We start from the raw sequence: 18,152 nt of genomic DNA on the forward strand, positions 1-18,152 counted from the left end.
CCACTAAAAATAATGTTTAAGGTTCAGTATTCCTGTACATTATTACTTCAAGTTAGAAAGGAGGAACACAATTTTTTAATCAGCTGCAAACATTTCTTTACTGACTGCATTGTTTTACCTTTTATTAAGGTTTTCCTAAAAAAATTTTTTTATTTAATTTCCTTTAAAAACAAAGAAAGTTTCGAAACATACACCACAACTAAGATAATGAGCTACAAATTCATGTCAAAATGTTTACATTTGGGCACAAACAACAAATCATTTAATTTCTCCAAATTATCCCATCTTAATTTTCTTTAAATTAAATCTGAAGGCTACAACAAATGAACAAGAATTTTTAGCTGACATCTTGAGACTTTCCTTTTTATTGCCAAGTCATAACCACGCCTTCGAAGTGGTACAGAATCTCTGACACCCAAAATTTAGAGATCAGCAAGGCCAGCAATTCCACAAATTGCAGTATTCATATTTTCTAGTGTGTGGTGTTATATTTATCTTATTTATAATGTCCTTTCTCATTATTTCTATTAAGAATTGCCAGGGCATTTATTATGAATCAAAGAAAACTGGAGTGCTTTCTGGTCTAAGGAATTCAAGGAACCCTAACCTAATCTCAGCAGAGTACCGGTAAATAAAAATGTAACAACTACAACCGAGTAAAACCAGATATATAAAATAAAATCAAACATCAGTTTATCAACAACCATAGAAGTTCATTGTGAAAAAGAAAAAGTTATGGTAAGTACTATGACTACAGTTAATGTATGAATATACAGTAAGTGATACAATAAGCAAACTGGCATGTGGAAGCCTTGTGTAAAGTGATGAAATTTGTGAAAATAAGCATGTTTAAGAAAGTGAAAATTATAATCAGTTGACTGAAACTAGTAAACTGGAAAGCAAGTACAAATGACACACATTCTGGAAAAAAATGATGTGGAAGCTTTTATTGAAATTCAGAAACCTTATTAGCAGAATTATCCTCAAAATAAACTGCACCACCCAACCCCCTTCACAAGAAAATATAAGAAAAAACCCCAAATTACAATATGAAATAATGAAGGATAATAGTGATGGGTAAAACATTTACAAATAACATCTATACCAGCCAAAATGGGTTATTGTCCTATTTCAGTATGACAACAGAATGTTTGGGTCAGCATAACAAATGCTAGATGTTATGCAATCAGATACTGCTCACCAATTCTGTTATAAAACCAAGAGTTACTCTGATATAGCACTACATTATAATTCTATCACAAATATCTAATAAGTAATATAAAAGCATTGTCAATACAGCCCAACAATGCATTTAAGAGTTGTACAGATCTTGAGCCCTGGGATGCTACTGAAATACTGTAAAATAGAAATAATAGCACGGAACATTATATAAAAGCTCTACAGTTCTTGCACTATGGGATGCTACTATATAATGTAAAAGAAACAGCAAATGTTACAAAAAGACAGATTATACTAGCTAAAAGGATAAGCTAACATTTCTCAGCATACCTATGCCATTTGGTTCACATCAAGCTAGCTGACATACCCAAAAATAATAACAGTGTCACTAACATATTATGACAACCTAGCTTTAGAGAAACTATGTTCACCTGTGCTATTCTGCATACCCATTATATCTGTAATGTTGTCAAATGTGGAATCACCATCTGTAAAAAATAAGAAAAAGAAACAAAATGGCTCTCAAATCTAACTTTCCCAATCGTAATCCCAAATCATTCTATTTCCTAAAACAATCGAAAGTTCGTCATGTCTTTTTCCCTGCATTGTCTCTAACTACCATATTTCCTAATACTACAAACTATTCTACCTGCTCATTTACCCAATTAATCACTGTAAGGTGTTTCACAGCTACTTTTCCTTTTCAAATAATAAAAAGTACACTTTCCTAACAATCGGGTAAAACCCATAAAAATCACCATTTACTGTAAACTTACAAAGCAAAATTTACACTAGCTTTGCTTTAACACTCATAAAAGCTTTGTTCGCAACTCACATTACAAGGGAATAATGACTTATCCAAAGATAACACATACAATAAAAAAATATAAATAAAAAATCATAAAACAAAAAACGGCAATACTATACAGCTCTATCAAAATACCAGTCTTGGCGACCAGAAGACTGTTTGTTAGACTTCTGTTTTACAGAAATATCTCTAGCCTGACAAGCGGTTTTTCATTATACTGTACCCAATTTAAATATAAAAAAATAACATGGAACTTGTATGTGACAGATAATTTAAAACCTCAATTAATTAAGCTTCTCTGCTGTTCCTGGTATTCACGTATGTCTGATGTAACCCCTTTCAGAAAGATAAAAGGGGAGTAAGAACAAATGATCTACTGTTCTTTGAAAAAAAAAATACCTAACTGTAAATTATATATATACATTAAGTATTTTAGCCTCCTTTTAAAAAAATCCTAAACATGGTAGTGCAATAAATACTTCAGATACTCTTACACAGCAATGTAGGTGTTTTACAGCCTAAGCAGTGAAAACATGATTAAGATATTCAATTTCCACACATGTCGGTAATCCTGATTAGTATTGAACTTGTATGGGTGTGTATGCAGGAGTGCATGCTTATAAAAGTCTTTTGATATAACGTGCACTTCCTGGTATGGAGTAATTAATTTGATAACAGGGCTACATTTTAAAGTTTCATGGTAATGGAAATGCCCTCATTAATGACGAAGCTCCTGCTTCGTGAAAATCTATTACACAGTTCTCTTATCCCACCCTAGTACAAACCTTATCTGCTAAAACAACTAAGTCCCTGTACTGCTATTTTTCATGATTTATCTGGGGGCATGTGAAAAAAAGATAGCAGTTTCAAGCAAGTTCGTAACAAAATGTGAAATGTAATATTCAACAAGGAGGAAAAGAGAGCAAATAAAAAAACAAGGGCATAGTTTCCATAACAGCAAAGGTGCTATTGGTATATAAGCTGACCTGAAACCAACCACTGCGGCTCAAGTACAGCGAACAACGTTTTAATTTTCTTTGATACTGTTATTTATTTCTTGGCAGTCTCCAGTATTATAAATGTAGATGGTGTTGGTAGTGGTGACAGTATTGATATACCAAGGACACACGAACTGGATGTTTAACCAAGGTTGCAGCTATGGCCTGAACTAAAATTTAGCTTGCTGGAGATGAAAGTATCAGGCTCTCTGTGGACTGAGGAAGGTGGCGTGGCCCGCAATATGACATGAAAATATGCTGTATGCTTTATGACGTTTGCAAAAAGGAAAGAATCCCCGAAGGGGGTAGTACCGTCAGTGCACTTCATGTGGTGCCATGTAGGCATTACTTAAGGTTCTTTGCAGCATCCCTTCAGCTCTTAGCTGCAAACCCTTTCATTCCTTTTACTGTACCTCCAGTCACATTCTTTTTCTTCCATCTTACTTTCCACCCTCTCGTAACAATTGATTTACTGTACAATTGCGAGGTTTTCCTCCTGTTACACCTTTCACACCTTTTTGCTGTCAATTTCCGTTTCAGGGCTGAATGAACTCATAGGTCTGAACGCTTGGCCTTTGGTCTAAATCCTATATTCTATTCTAAAAGGGAAGGTGTTTTCGCATAAAGAACCAGCTGAGTAAAAGAGGCTACAACTTCTTGTCACAAATGTTTTGTAGATGTGCATGATATTCTGCACACTATAGGTTATATCTGCATGCTCCTTCGCAGTTATAAATCATACTTACAAAAGAAGTACATCAAAATAAGAAATGGGTAAAGTATCTGCAAGTTTACATAGGGCAAGGTCTCTCCATGTATATTTTTGGTAGCCTCAACCCTAGGAATGGATTTCTTTCACAATACTTTTTGTGACCCCAATCCCACCCCCGGAAAATTGTAATCCTTTAAAAGTGGCTACCAAAAAAATTCTTCCTTTCCTTCCAGTAGGAGTTGAAGCTATCATCTTTCAGATTGTTTACAACTTCAGAAATCTTTTCAATCATTTCTCTACCTATAAGAAGAATCAGCTTTGTTCACATGCTTTGCTTCAGGTTCAGTCATGTAAGGTGAATAGCCATGGATTAATTTTATATATGACTTCTTGAGTTGTCTGGAATGTGAATTTATCAATAGCTGACCATAGCTCATTTTATAACGAGCAAAACCATCTTAATTCATCACAAAAAACCAAGTATGCCTGCTATCAAACAATCATATATGGCACTAAAGGAGTAGGAATGAAAATTGGTACTTTTAAATAAAATGCAAAATTTTTACCTCCTTGATCATAAAAGACAGCCTAAAAGTCTAAAATTTTAAAGATTACATCTGCAGTCTCCAAACTTCTTGATTTAAGGAAACATAGCAAATTTAAAATGAAAGTACTTTGTAAATAACCATTATCAACAAGGATGTTTCATCATAGGATTTACATTGGACCTATATGCAGGTCACTCAGAACTTCTCAGCACTTATTTTTCATTCATCTTTTGATGTTTGCAATTCGGTTTCCAAATATTCAGTTTTCATTCCAACTTCCATTACAACTTCGGAGAGATGTGTACTTTTTCGTTATCAGCATGCAGAAAACCTTTGCAAATATTAATATATATTCATAACCAAAAGCCTGGCAAAATGCTCAAATAAAAAAAATATTTGCTTAAACAGTTATGGCAGAAAGCCCCATAGTTCCAGTCAACTGTGGATGCCATATCTATAGGAAGACTTATTCTTGAAAATTTTCTAAAGTCAGTGACAGGAAAGGTCACTTACAAGCATATTGCTTCCTGTTTATTCACAAATCCTAAAATTAATGTCTTAGTCTTAGTCAAGGAACTACACTTTACAGAGACCAAAATATTATTAAAGGCTATGTAAACAAATTTTTTTCCTGAATGGGCCTTCAATCACAAGACCTCAATTAATTACTTCACACTGTTGGTGCAAATAATATTCTGAATGCCCTGTGCTAGAAAAATTTCTCACAAGTTTAAAGGTCAGTCTCACAGGAGGGTCAATGAATCGTCCCATGGTTCATGACCTCTTGGCTCTCTTACAATCAGAAGAGGATCTACTGACAACCTAAGTAGATCAAAAGTTCTCAGCTTGTACCTTACTATACCTCATCCTGCACATATCATTAGATACCATCATCATCATTCTTCTTAATTATGAATGTTTTTACATCTGTTTTTCCCTTTATGGGTTTATATGGACAAAGTGAGATCTCTCTTCTCTTCCCTGTTCTGTGCTCTTTCTACCTTAACTCACATCAATTCTAGGCCTTCATCTATCCCATTCTCAAAGATTTCCTGTGTTGTCCTACAAGTCTCTATCCTGCTACTTCCATACCTACTTTTTTAAGATAAAATATTCTTCATCCCTTCTCATCACTTGTCCACACCATCTCAATCTTTCAGAATGTTTATTTTCATTTGTTATATGATCTCCCTATTGTATTCCATTCTAGGCAACCATTTTTTGTCAGTGTCAATGTAATGCAACTTTCTCTCTCCATTACAAGCATGTTCTCTCAATTCTACAACACAGTTCAGTGTCCCCTTGGTACCAAAAATGCTCTACCAAGCCCATCCATCACAACATGATCAACTCCCCACCCTTTCCTATTTGCTCTTGCAATGTATCTCAGGCACTGAAAACCTACTTGCTCTACATATATTTTCTAATCCCACAAGATGAACATGGCCACTTTCCATTTGGAACTTTTTCCATTCTAGTCGTCATAAGCTTTGATTTGCAGGCGCATAGTTTCATGATTAAGGGGCTTTGATCCCTCCAGAAGTACTTCTGAGATATAACACATGGTCATCAAATGATGAACAATGTCATTATAGTTTCTGAATGATGTACCAACAAAACAACCTCTATCAAAGAAATTAGGACATAAAAAATTTTCATCTACTTCTTTCAGGCTTTGCAGTAGTTTCATGTCTTGGATTAGAGAATTTCTTATTTTTCTGATCAGCACTGATCGAAACGTGGCACCATGACATGCAATTGATTTTACTTTTACTTTGCCATTTCTTCCTGCTTAAGACATCTGTCACAGGATAAGCCCTCTCCAAATAATTTAATTGTTAGATTTTATGTATTTACTTGCCAAAAAGGTCTCCCTCTTATCTTACCTCCTTGCTGTCAAGACAGAATTTTGGAGGCACATTTTATCATCATCAAACAATACAGTACTTTGCCGACAGCTAACCCAAAGTTCTAGCCATCAGAGAAAGGAACTGTGGTAGTCATCCAGCAACATTTACTGTACTTCATTCGAGCAATTCTGTCAGCTTTGATCAATATCAAACCCAAATTATGCCCTAAATGCTTGGGTCTGTATTTTTGGATCACTACATTGGAGTACGTTGGTCAATGGACCAAGATCCAGTGAACAGAGGTGACTTAGTCAGCAGACCCAAGAACTAATGTGACATTACAGAATACTGAAATTGCTTTGTAACACAATCATAGCTTTGTCTTATCTCTGGCTTCAACTAAGAAAGAAATGATTCCATTTAAATATTCCCTCAGAGAAATGGACATTTCCTCATTTTAATCAACTGTCTTTAAGCACAACTTTCTAAGTAGCCAGGAATCACCTCTGACATCTTGGCTCTATATAGTCACATTAAAATATGAAAGAAGCATTTAACATAGATGAAAATGTAACCCATAAAAAGCCCAGTGTTGTCTGTAACTAAATATATAATAAACTGAACTTGCGCTCCCAATTTACTACATATTACAATTAAAGTGGATGGTTTTTTATGTACAGCAGTTACTTATTGTGGTTTAAAAGTGCTTTCCATGCTATCTCATTGCTTATGAAAGTGCACATATCATAGAGCTGTGCAATATTTTCTGACTTAAATAACCTCATTGGCCATATATTTGTGAAATAACACTTTTCTAACGTACTAAAATCCTCTACGTCTCAATCTGACATTAGCTAAATTATTTTTCCTTTGAAATATTGTAACTATAAATGACTGTAGTGCTCTCCTATTCTTCAGTGGCAAAATGATATTAATTACAGCTAATATTCTTGCCTGCCATTAAAACGTTATGAAATAAATACCGTTGACACTCGCCCCCCCCAAAAAAGCTAAGAGTCTAATTTTATCATTACTGTTGCTATAGCAATATCAGTCAGTGGCAAGGAGCCTAAAAACACTAAATCATGCATGGTTCACCTTCTGCTCATTTTACTGTAACCACTTTTTCAGATATTCAACTAATTTTGTCTTCAAATATTGATGTAATTTCAATAATGAGCGATGATATTAGTTTGCATATAGCACCAATTAAGGTTTTGGAACCATTCTAAACATCATAGAAAATAGATCCTTAATCAGCCTACTTTTTTTTTTTATTACATTATAACTTGGGATGGTTACTCTTCCATAGTACAGTTGTGGAATAAATGTTACAAATGATGGTGGAAAAAGAGAGAGTGAGTCATGTTGGACAAGACAAAATGAACAAATGAAGCACAGAGAGACTTGTGTAGATTGCTAAAAGCTATACTGTATAGTAATAGAGAAATCATAGAACTAAGTCTTCTTTACGGAAGAGAAATACAGATGTTAAATCTACATAAAAGAATGTGAGGAAAGTACTGAACAAGGGCAATCTAAAGGACATGGAAAGATGAAGTAAAATTTAAGACTCAAAAAAACAGAATTGTATTTACGGGCGTGGAAAGAAGAACTATTAACTGTGGTTTTAAGGTCCCATAAAGGAGCTGGAAGACAATGTTTACATCAAGTGCTTTGCGAGTATGACAAAAATGAAAATAAATAAAGACTGGAATGATGAAATGGGTTTTGCTATCCTGTAAGCGTGTCTGAACACTAAACGAATGATGTATACAGTAACTGTATATGCAAGGAGTTGATGTGGTGCTGATGAAGCTCATGTAGGTTTAAAGGCGGCTTTATGCATGTAAACAAGGCGTTTCTTGTTTTATGAGCTGAGAAAGTATATGTACAGTAGCCATTAACTGCTATCTTGTTTTTCCTAAAATCATCATCTTTCAAGGCGTGGCTATATACTGAATAAAGCTCGTGGTGGATAACATACATAAACTTGCAATATTAAAACCAAACAGAAAGTGGCCCTCCCATAAGAGAAAATAAAATGTGAGCATCTGATTTCCTATATTTCATATATAACTCTAATCTTTAGAAGAGATAAAGAATCTACAAAAAAGAAAGAATTCTAAAAGTAAAAAAAGGAAGAAGGTAGTTCTAATTAAGAAGTAGAATAATTTGTAGCTTCAGAAACTGAATGATATGCATGTACATTTGTGTAAATATGTTTATGATTACATATGCAGTACATATTATGCATACATATACACATATTTAAGCAGTTGTACTTTCAAATGTATCAGTGCATTTATAAAGAAACAACTAGACACTTTAAACCTATGTAAAAAAAAAAATTCGCTTAAAACAGTTTTTATGCTATATACATGAACATTAAGGCTGTAATACATTTTGATGGTTTCTTTATCATCATTTCACCGAGTCTTGTATAATGAAAAAGAACCATTGTACGGGTAAATAACAATGTCTTTAACTAACTGCCAGAATTATATTGCTTGTATGCTAAGGCTTACATATTGTATCTCATCACTACTTTCAAGTTCACACCTTAAAGCACACCTTTCGGAGTTCAATACTTATACTTGAAAATTACTTCTAAATAGTCTATGATAAGAATAAAAGTTACAAATTTAATATCTAAATAATTTTTATCAGAAAGTTAACCTTTAATTTACATCTCCATGCAAAATGAAAACTGAGTGGTTTCAAGAGATATTTGTATGACCAAAAGTGCCACGTGATCAGGCTAATCCAAGTACGGGAAAATATAAAATGACTAATGGAGGATTCGTAACTAATAAGAATTTCAAAATAAATTTTGAATCACCCTTCTGAGACATTAGGGAGAAGGTGCATAAGAAAGCGCCTACCTTCAACATCTCTGGCGATCACAGTGGTACTTCTATCAACTTGAGACTTCGACTTGTCTGTTTACGTCGTTGGGGGGAGATCGGCACCATACGCGGGGTGCCCACCAAGCAACGTCCACGGCAAATTAGGAGGAGAGGGGACAGACAAAAAGAAAAGAAAACCACCATTGACATTGTAGCAGTTGAACACTGAAGTGAATGCTACTACTGTGTCAAGTGGAAAATAAAATAAATATCACATCGTTTATGTCAAAGGCTCACTTTTTTATTTTACTCCAAGCAGGACTCATGAAGACCTTCCAGTAGAATATCCTGTTTGCTTCTGTAGACTCCACGCTTCAAAGTAAAGTTAAACAACCGTAGATCCTCTTTACAAGTGAGAAGATTTCTATACAATATTCTCAAAAAAAACCTTCACTGTTATTCTTACAAACTCTAAGTGTGATTAGAAAGAGAACAGCCTTTGGTAATACATAAGTTACTTTTAAATAAGTGCCGTATGCGAAAACAATTTATACAATATGCCATTGCTACTGCGATTTCCTACTAACAGTACCTAAACATCTTTGACATACAATGATTATTTGCTGTACTATCGAAATTCAGTATCTTATGCTTCAAAATAAAGACCATGATGCAAACTGTCTCTGCTTGTAGTGTGCAAAAGTATTTTTATGCATAACTTAAAATATTACAGATAAATACACAAATATTGCAGTGCATAAGCTGAAATATGACAGATCAATTATCTTTCAACCTTGAGCATACAAATTTTTACTTAAAAATTTGAGGTAACCAAGACTTCATTGCCTATATGCAAATATTATTGAAAGCTGATGAAGCTGTATCTATTATTTATAACGTTAAAACAAAATTACAATCCAATATATAGGCAAGCACAATAAAAGAACTGGAGACTGAAAACAAAATGCCAAAAAGCTAAATAAAAAGTGAACACTAACAAAGAAATCTGACTCCTCCAGACAGTTCAAGGCAATATTCTGCAAAGCTTCACAAGACAGGCTCATGGCACCAGGGGGTCCTAATGGCTTGCATCAGAATTCTGTTTTGCTGTAGGGCATAACATATACACCTGAATATTCTGTGCTTATTGCTGTAGTATGAATCTCACCTCATCTGAAATCACAACTGCCCACGGCCATCCTCCAGATGCATAATTCGTGTGTCTGATAAGATCATTCAGGGGCAATTTTTTTTACATGAATATCTACAAATGTTGGTGTAAGGTCTCACTGGTGCAATGGGCATAAAGCTGCATCCTCAGGGTTGTCAGAGTGCCCCAGACAGCTTATACTGAGAGCATGCATGCCTCTTCTGAACATTTAAATCTGTAAACCATGCTGGTCCTTGATTTCTTGGATCCCTTGAAAACGAGTTGAGGCCAGTAGAAGAGCTTCATCAATACCCTCTTTCAAGATACCTTTGCTGTTACCCCATTAGTAATTATTCTCAAAAGGGCCCCTGTGTCCTATTTGCAAACCATCCTGTTTTTCTGTACAGGAGGTACGTTTTCAGTGTAAAATCAAGGGCTAAATTAGTTTTTAGGATGAATGCTGGGTTTGTTGCTTCACCAGCTCCTCTGGTGGCAATGAGGACATTATCCAAATATCTGACAGATTCTCGTGGCTGCTGAATACCCTCTCTTCTAAAACAATCATGCACATGTTAACATAGGGATCTTCAAGGGGCAATCCCATTGCCACACAATCCACTTGCAGGAAAAGTTCTCATCTGTATTTGACGAAAGGGACCTCCACTGCTCAGCCCATTTTTCAGGGACTGTTTCCAAACCCAGATAAAAAAAATTGGAGTCACGAAGGGCATCAGTCTATAAAATGTCTGCCCCCTACCCCACCACCCCAAAAAAAAATTACAAAATGAGCAGTTGGAAAAGGTTCGATAAAAAAAAAAAAAGCAACACTGACTTGGGATTTAGCTGAGAAGAAGAGGAGGAAGAGGGTTTCTGTCAGATTTGTATATGCTATTTAATAAGATCTCAACACTTTCCGGAACTGGAACATTGTTAAATGAGCTGTCTGCTTACAGAGATATTGTCTTCATCAAGGTGGTTTTAAAGTGTCAATGAATTCAGTGGAGGCCTCAGAGCACAATCTGAGGGAACATAGAGGCTCAAGATTTTGTTTAGTATTTTAGCCATACTATTTTTCAGAAGGTCATCAGATATATTATGGAACTGAGTGGATAGCCAGATTTGTGGCTTTTGACAATCCCACAGATATATCCAGATCCACTGTTGGGAAATTAACATCTTGGTGCAGGCTGTTTGCTCTAATTACCACAGTGCTCACTCTTATCTTCGGCCTACACTGGGTCCTCTACTTTCTCTCAAATTTGATCATTTCATTGAGGATGCAGTTGTTCCTCCCTAATGTGACACACACACAGCAGATTTATCACCTTTTTTGGGGATGATGCCCTCTCCCTTCTGTAGTTACCTGGAAGATTTCTGAAGCGGTTTATTTAGGATCCAGCAGGAGAAAGTGCTGCAATATTTACATTTTTTGTCAAGCAAGGTTGACCTTGTCTTCTTGTAGTTTTTGCTACTCATCCTTTCAGGATGGGATTTCTTCATGCAGAGAGCTAATGGCCCAAATTTAGCAGTGTATTCTACGTCAACTTCCAACAGATTTATGTAGCAGTCCTTGTGTTCCTCATTAACTACAGTGCCACCAAGGAAAATCACTAGCTTCTTTACTTGCCACATTATGGCAACTTGTCAGTATCTTCGCCCAGTGTTTCCAAGAAAATTCTATTTTACTGTGGTTGAAGAGTCATTCAAGAGGACTCACTTTTCCTCAATTCGATATTTCATATATACTCACACATACATAAAAATTATTATTTTATCCAGTTGTTATTGTACAACATTGATTTACCTCATTATTTTTATGTGTATTTATCAGAAATATATATATATATATATATATATATATATATATATATATATATATATATATATATATATATATATATATATTTCTGATAAATAAATAAAATATATATATATATATATATATATATATATATATATATATATATATATATATATATATATATATATATATATATATATATATATATATATATATATATATATATATATTTCTGATAAATAAAAAAATATATATATATATATAATATATATATATATATATATATATATATAATATATATTGTATATTTTTATATACCTGTACTGTATATATTTTTGATACCGCAACTGCTGTTCATCCTCAAAGGAGTTACACTCTCATGGTCGCCCCCAAGGCTCCATAAGACAGCCTGGCCAATTACAAAGAATTCTCTTATAGTTGGTCTCGGCCAGAACAATGCTGTTGGCACTGATAGAATATAAAGGACTCAGGACCGAAGGGCTCATTTCCTGTCCTACAGCGACTGCCTCGGTTTTCTCTACGTCCCATTGGCACAGATGTGGCAAAAGCACTTACGTCGGCCATCCTACCATTACATTCTGAATTTCTGGGCTGTCCAAGATTTCATTAAGGCCCGGGTTTTGCTCCATAAATAGCGTTAGACTATGCTTTTTTTTTTTTTATCAACATAACACCACTTGAGCTAAGTACTTAGTTTTAAGACCCTGTGAAAAGTTTTAGTCTCTTAAAATTTTGGCGGGTAGGCTTATATTTGTTTAATAAGGCGAGCGCTAGTAGGCCTCATGGAAGGTGAGAAGCCAGGAGTTTTCGCTAGGCTATGCTGTAATGGCCGTGCTGTTTTTCCTTGTTTGACAGTGATAATTAGCATTAAGGCAATACTATTATACAATTTTGTTATTGAAACTCACTATTCAATTACTTTTTTAACCCTGATAGATAATTAGAGGTTACCAAAAGGGTAAATCGGGTTACTCTAATTCCTTGTTTACGAAACATAGACGTGATAGTAGTTCCCAACCGTGCTTGACTTACGAGCCTCAGTGTTTACTAAAGGCCAGTACAACATTCCCTTTGTAGTATTTAATAATCAAACTAAATGGTTTTTATGATACAGATAGTTCCCACGTTATCCTTAATACCCATCACAAACAAAAAACTGTAGAAAAGTTAAGTTAGCAGGAAGTCGCCGCTGTGGAGATACTACTTAGTTCTACCTTCTTTTCAAATGTTACAGAAAATACATTCTTGTGGATCTACTTCCAACGGGTATTACTCCACGGTAGTGACATCATAGGTGTTGAGAAAAATTGTTGTGACACTCGTCTTTTTCATAAGGGAATAAAGATGTACTTTTCAAAAAGGTGAGCTTTGCCAAACAATTTAAAATCTTAAGAGATACTGATTTTCTATATTTTTGGTACGATAATTCCAATAATTATTGATTTTAATTATGTACTAATTAACGTAGTCTATAGGACATAACCTTTTCTTGGTGCTTGGGAACAGACCGGGAACCAAAGGTTAAGAAATGTCTAAAAAATATTTAGTACGGATATCCTTTTAGTTTTGGAAGTTACCAAAAATAGGTTTTTTCTGTCATAACCTGTTTTATGTTTTACACACACACACACACATTACTTATATATTATATAAATTTTATATATATTATACATAAATATATATATTAATATATATATATATATATATATATATATATATATATATATATATATATATATATATATATATATATATATATATATATATATATATACAGTAAACCCCCATATTCTCAGGGATGTGTACCACACCACCCCTGCGAATAGTTAAAATCCACAAATACTTAAAACCACTCTAAAAATACTTAGAACTGCTTATATTGATAGTTTAAACACAAGAAAAACCCTCTAAAAATGCTTATACCTGAGTATTTTAATAGTTTACCACAAAAAGTGCATTTAGTCATGAAAATGATAAGAAAATACAGTAATTAGTGAATATTTCTCAGTGAAAAATACAGCAAATGGGTGAATTTTCTGCGAAAAATGGGTAGATATGTTCCACAGAGAAATCCACTAATAGTGAGAACGCGAATACAGGGGTTTACTGTAATATATATAATATATATATGTTATTATATATATATATATATATATATATATATATATATATATATATATATATATATATAAATAGATGTAATGATAGCTAGGAGAATATTAGTCAGGAATAGTGTAAATATAAAAGAGAAAAAGAAATGAGACAACCATTAACAGATGAGAGAGAGAGAGAGAGAGAGAGAGAGAGAGAGAGAGAGAGAGAGAGAGAGAGAGAGAGAGAGAGTAACGATCAGGAAGTGTCGTGAGTATGTAGCCAAAACACTGGTGCCAGAATAATCTAAGTGCAACCATTAAAAACTGCCTACCCATCTCACCTGTTACCTGACCTTTCAACTTTCGCCGGAACCTGAAGACTTCCGGCGACGTCATTAGTCCCACCCACAAAGGAGGAATTACGTCAATTAATCACACCCAAGGGACGTCGTTACATAATCTTCAACCAATAAGGACGACTACAAGGTGGAACAGAAGCAATTGTCCGTCTACTGGTGGGATGGACATTTCCTTTGAAGAACCTTCGAGAAAGCAAGCTTGAAGAGAAAGAAGCAGATAGAGAATATCCGAGAGCCTTAGTGGAGTGAGGTCGAGAGCCTCACCAGTTGTGGGTTAAGAAGATTCAAGAAAGGCTCATACTTCGATTCGTAGTCATACTACTTAACTTGTATATATACTGTATTATTTTACTTGTGTGTTAATGAAGTAAGAAAACTGCACTGTGTCTTCCTAAGCCCCCTGAGACTCTAACAACTAACAACAAACAAAGCCAGAAACGATAAAGCAACTATAAAGGAAATATAAAACTAATTCAAATAAGAAGAAGGAACAAAACGTTACTATAACAAACATTACAAAGATATCAACAATAAACATCTTTACATTGGTAACAGGTAACAAATAAAACAGACATTACATTGGTGGCAGCGGTGGGATCCGAAGAAGATGTAAAAAGTACAGTGTGAAGAACGAACAAGTACACATACAAGAAACATAACGACGGCAATACAAATCGACAAGGAGAACTCAAGAATTTAATCACAGACGGCGAAGTGAATCATAACATCGACGAAAACATTCCCACTACAAACGTCAACGGCCGAAACAGAATGAAGTGAAATAATAATTATATACATTACCGCTTAGAAAACCCACAATTAAGAAACATTATCCCCCGAAGACAAAACAATGATTGAAAAATGAGAACAACGCAAGCATACCAGTCAACGTGAAACGGCAAAACACCGTTGAGTATTCGGCGACAGCAGCAACGAGGCCTGTGTGTTGGTGGCTATTGACACACACCCAAACAGATTTCAATACACAATCTGTTCAAAAGGATGAGTGCATTCCACATGTATGACAAAACATTCCCGTTAAAAAAATCAACATTGCTGGTGAAATCTAAGAGGAAGACGAATCCCTGATGGTTGACGAAACAAGAAAAGGACAGTTTTAGTCAAGATTTGAAACCGGAAGTTGTATCCTGTGTGTCTACAGCGAACTACAGTGTTGGCTGCGAAAGGAAAAGTGAAACAGTTCAAGAGAAACAGTGGTAACCAACAACAGTTCAAACCGAACCACAACCGAAATAAGTAAGTCGTGATTGTGAAGTTATTTTAATTATTCTCTCTGTAAGATATATGAAAAATTTTGTTGTTGTTGTTCTCTCTCTCTTTGAAGGTATAAACCTTTTATAATTCTCTCTAAAATATATAAATATATATATACATACAGCTATATATATGTATTTATATATATATACAGTAAACCCCCGTATTCGCGTTCTCATAATTCGCGGACTCACGCATTCGCGGGTTTCTGTGTGGAACATATCTAGCTATCATTTGGGGAAAATTCGCCCATTTGCGGTATTTTTCACTGAGAAATATTCACTAATTACTGTATTTTCATATAATTTTCATGAATAAATGCACTTTTTGTGATAAAACTATTAAAATACTCAGGTATAAGCATTTTTACAGGGTTTTTCTTGTGTTTAAACTATCAAAATGGGCAGTTCTAAGTGTTTTTAGAGGGGTTTTAGGTATTCGCGGATTTTAGCTATTCACGGGGGTGTGTGTGTGTGTGTGTGTGTGTGTGACACATCCCCGTGAATACAGGGGGTTCACTGTGTGTATATATATATATATATATGTATATGGATGCTTCACCTGGGTCTTCTGATGGCTAAGGACATTTCGTAAGTGTCAGTGACTCCCCTGCTACCTCGCCATTTTTGTCTATCAGAGGGGAAATTAACGTAACCTGCTTTATAACTTCCTTGTTTTGACATCTCACCAGAAGCTGACATTATTTACAACCCCCTACAGGGTCTGCTTCCATTCTATTGCACTTCATACATGTGAAGACCCTTCTCACTTGTCATCTTTTCACAGGTGCTCACTTTTTAGTGTATTTCCTTCATTAGTCTCCTGTTCACCTGGCAGCTGATGTTTGACTCTCTTCTGCTGCCAGTCACGGGCCTGCTCCAAGAAGGGATGGTATGCACTTTCCTAGTCTTTATTCTGGCCATTAGCCCTCAGGTACTCCTGGCACCAGCTGTGCTCCAGTATTCCCCACCGCTTCCACCTCCTGTTTGGCTTCTGGGGAACTTTCTGCTTCACAAAGATCTGTTTCTGCCTTCACCTGCATGCCTCTCTCCAGCCTTGATTCCATCACCAGCATCACTCCTTCAAGCAGACAACTCTCTGCTGCTTCAGATGCTGAACATACAGCCAGCCAACTCCAGCCAGCCTCACATGACTCCCTCTTACCATGCCTGTCACCAATCCTCATCAGCACATTTGTTTGATCCCCATCATCTGCACGTCACAGATTCTCCTTGAAGACACTTTTGGTTCTCCCTCTGCCTGACATATAGGCTTGGAAGCAAGCTCTGCCTCTTGTCTGGAACTAACAAGGGTCATCAGCACCACTACTACAAGGGACACACCTTGCCTGGAGATTGCACTATTGCATCCACGCTCCTGCTCATGCTTCTCTTTTGGACAGGGCTTCCTTAACACCTATTTCAGGGCATCTGTTAGCTCAGGCCCTTGCTCAACAGCGATTTTAGGGCAGCTGTTAGCTCAGCCACTTATGAAACAAGATTCCATTCCCAATTGCTATGTAAACCTGCATTTTCTCTTCACTAGCATTAGCCATTTGATAATATCTTCAAAGTAAAGATGCTCATTCATCTTCTCCTGAACTTATTGAGGATTCTGCCACTCAAATACACCACTTACACAGGTTTGAAATTCAAGGATGTTGTCACACATACATTGAGAGCCATTGAGAGCCAGATTTACAGATGATTTACCAGAGATACACTTGGCTGATGATGATGACTGCAGAGACTCCCACTGTCCAGCATGATGAGGCCTCCTTCAATGAAATCTAGTGGATATTTAGCATTTTCAGCCAAGGAGGGCAGCAGGTTATATCAGTAGCTAAACCGAGAAGAGACATGAAAACGGAAGATATCTTCGTTGGAATTGATCTTCCTGCAGAAAATTCCACTGTAGATATTCATCCTCGCCAACATTTTGGATTTACCTGTTAAGGGCTCCACCAAAGAATGCACAAATCCAATGTCTGTGCTTCAGCTGTTCACTCACACTGCTTTGAGAAATGATGTAAGATGACAGGTTGCTTTACTCATGTTCATCAACTACCTCCAGGAATGGAATTACTGGTAAGGACACCAACTCTTCATTACCACTTCAGTTAATAACTTTCATGCCAGGCAAGATCAACACTGACAGAGTCCTTAGTGAGTTGCTAGAGATGGACATTTGGCAGGAGTGGGCCTTGGGATCCACTAGCACTTTCCTTTCAAGTGGCTCGTCCATTGAGTTAACTAAAGCAAAATCGCTGATTTTACCTTTAGGAAAGGCCTCCATTTTACACCTCCAAATAACCTTGTACCAAATCATAGTATTGAAGAAGAGGGATGCTTTCATTCAGTGTAGACTCTTCAAAACTACTCTCCTCTTTTGATTTTCAATAACTCAGGTCAGTTGGCTCCAGGAATTCCTACTCTTTCCCTTTCAGATTCATGAAGAAACTCACAGAGAAGTTAGACTCCACCATCACTGTGGCAACTAAGGGACTAGG

General features: G+C 35.7%; 1 protein-coding gene across 28 annotated transcripts in view; it reads right to left on the reverse strand.

Moving 5' to 3' along the window:
* The window catches only part of CaMKII (Calcium/calmodulin-dependent protein kinase II), a 659,837-nt gene that overhangs the window by 58,882 nt on the left and 582,803 nt on the right, over positions 1–18,152 (reverse strand). For 15 of the 28 annotated variants that reach the window (XM_067108708.1, XM_067108712.1, XM_067108729.1 and 12 more), the window contains one exon: positions 8,981–9,037. The exons of 11 other annotated variants lie outside the window; for them this stretch is intronic. In XM_067108708.1, the coding sequence (XP_066964809.1) occupies positions 8,981–9,037 (57 nt within the window). Of the gene's footprint in view, positions 1–1,610; positions 1,668–8,980; positions 9,038–18,152 lie in introns of all 28 variants that reach the window. 2 more of the 28 variants (XM_067108714.1, XM_067108723.1) reach the window with 1 other exon arrangement.

The sequence above is a fragment of the Macrobrachium rosenbergii genome, chromosome 9 (assembly GCF_040412425.1).
Source record: "Macrobrachium rosenbergii isolate ZJJX-2024 chromosome 9, ASM4041242v1, whole genome shotgun sequence".
In the NCBI taxonomy this organism is placed as follows: domain Eukaryota; kingdom Metazoa; phylum Arthropoda; class Malacostraca; order Decapoda; family Palaemonidae; genus Macrobrachium; species Macrobrachium rosenbergii.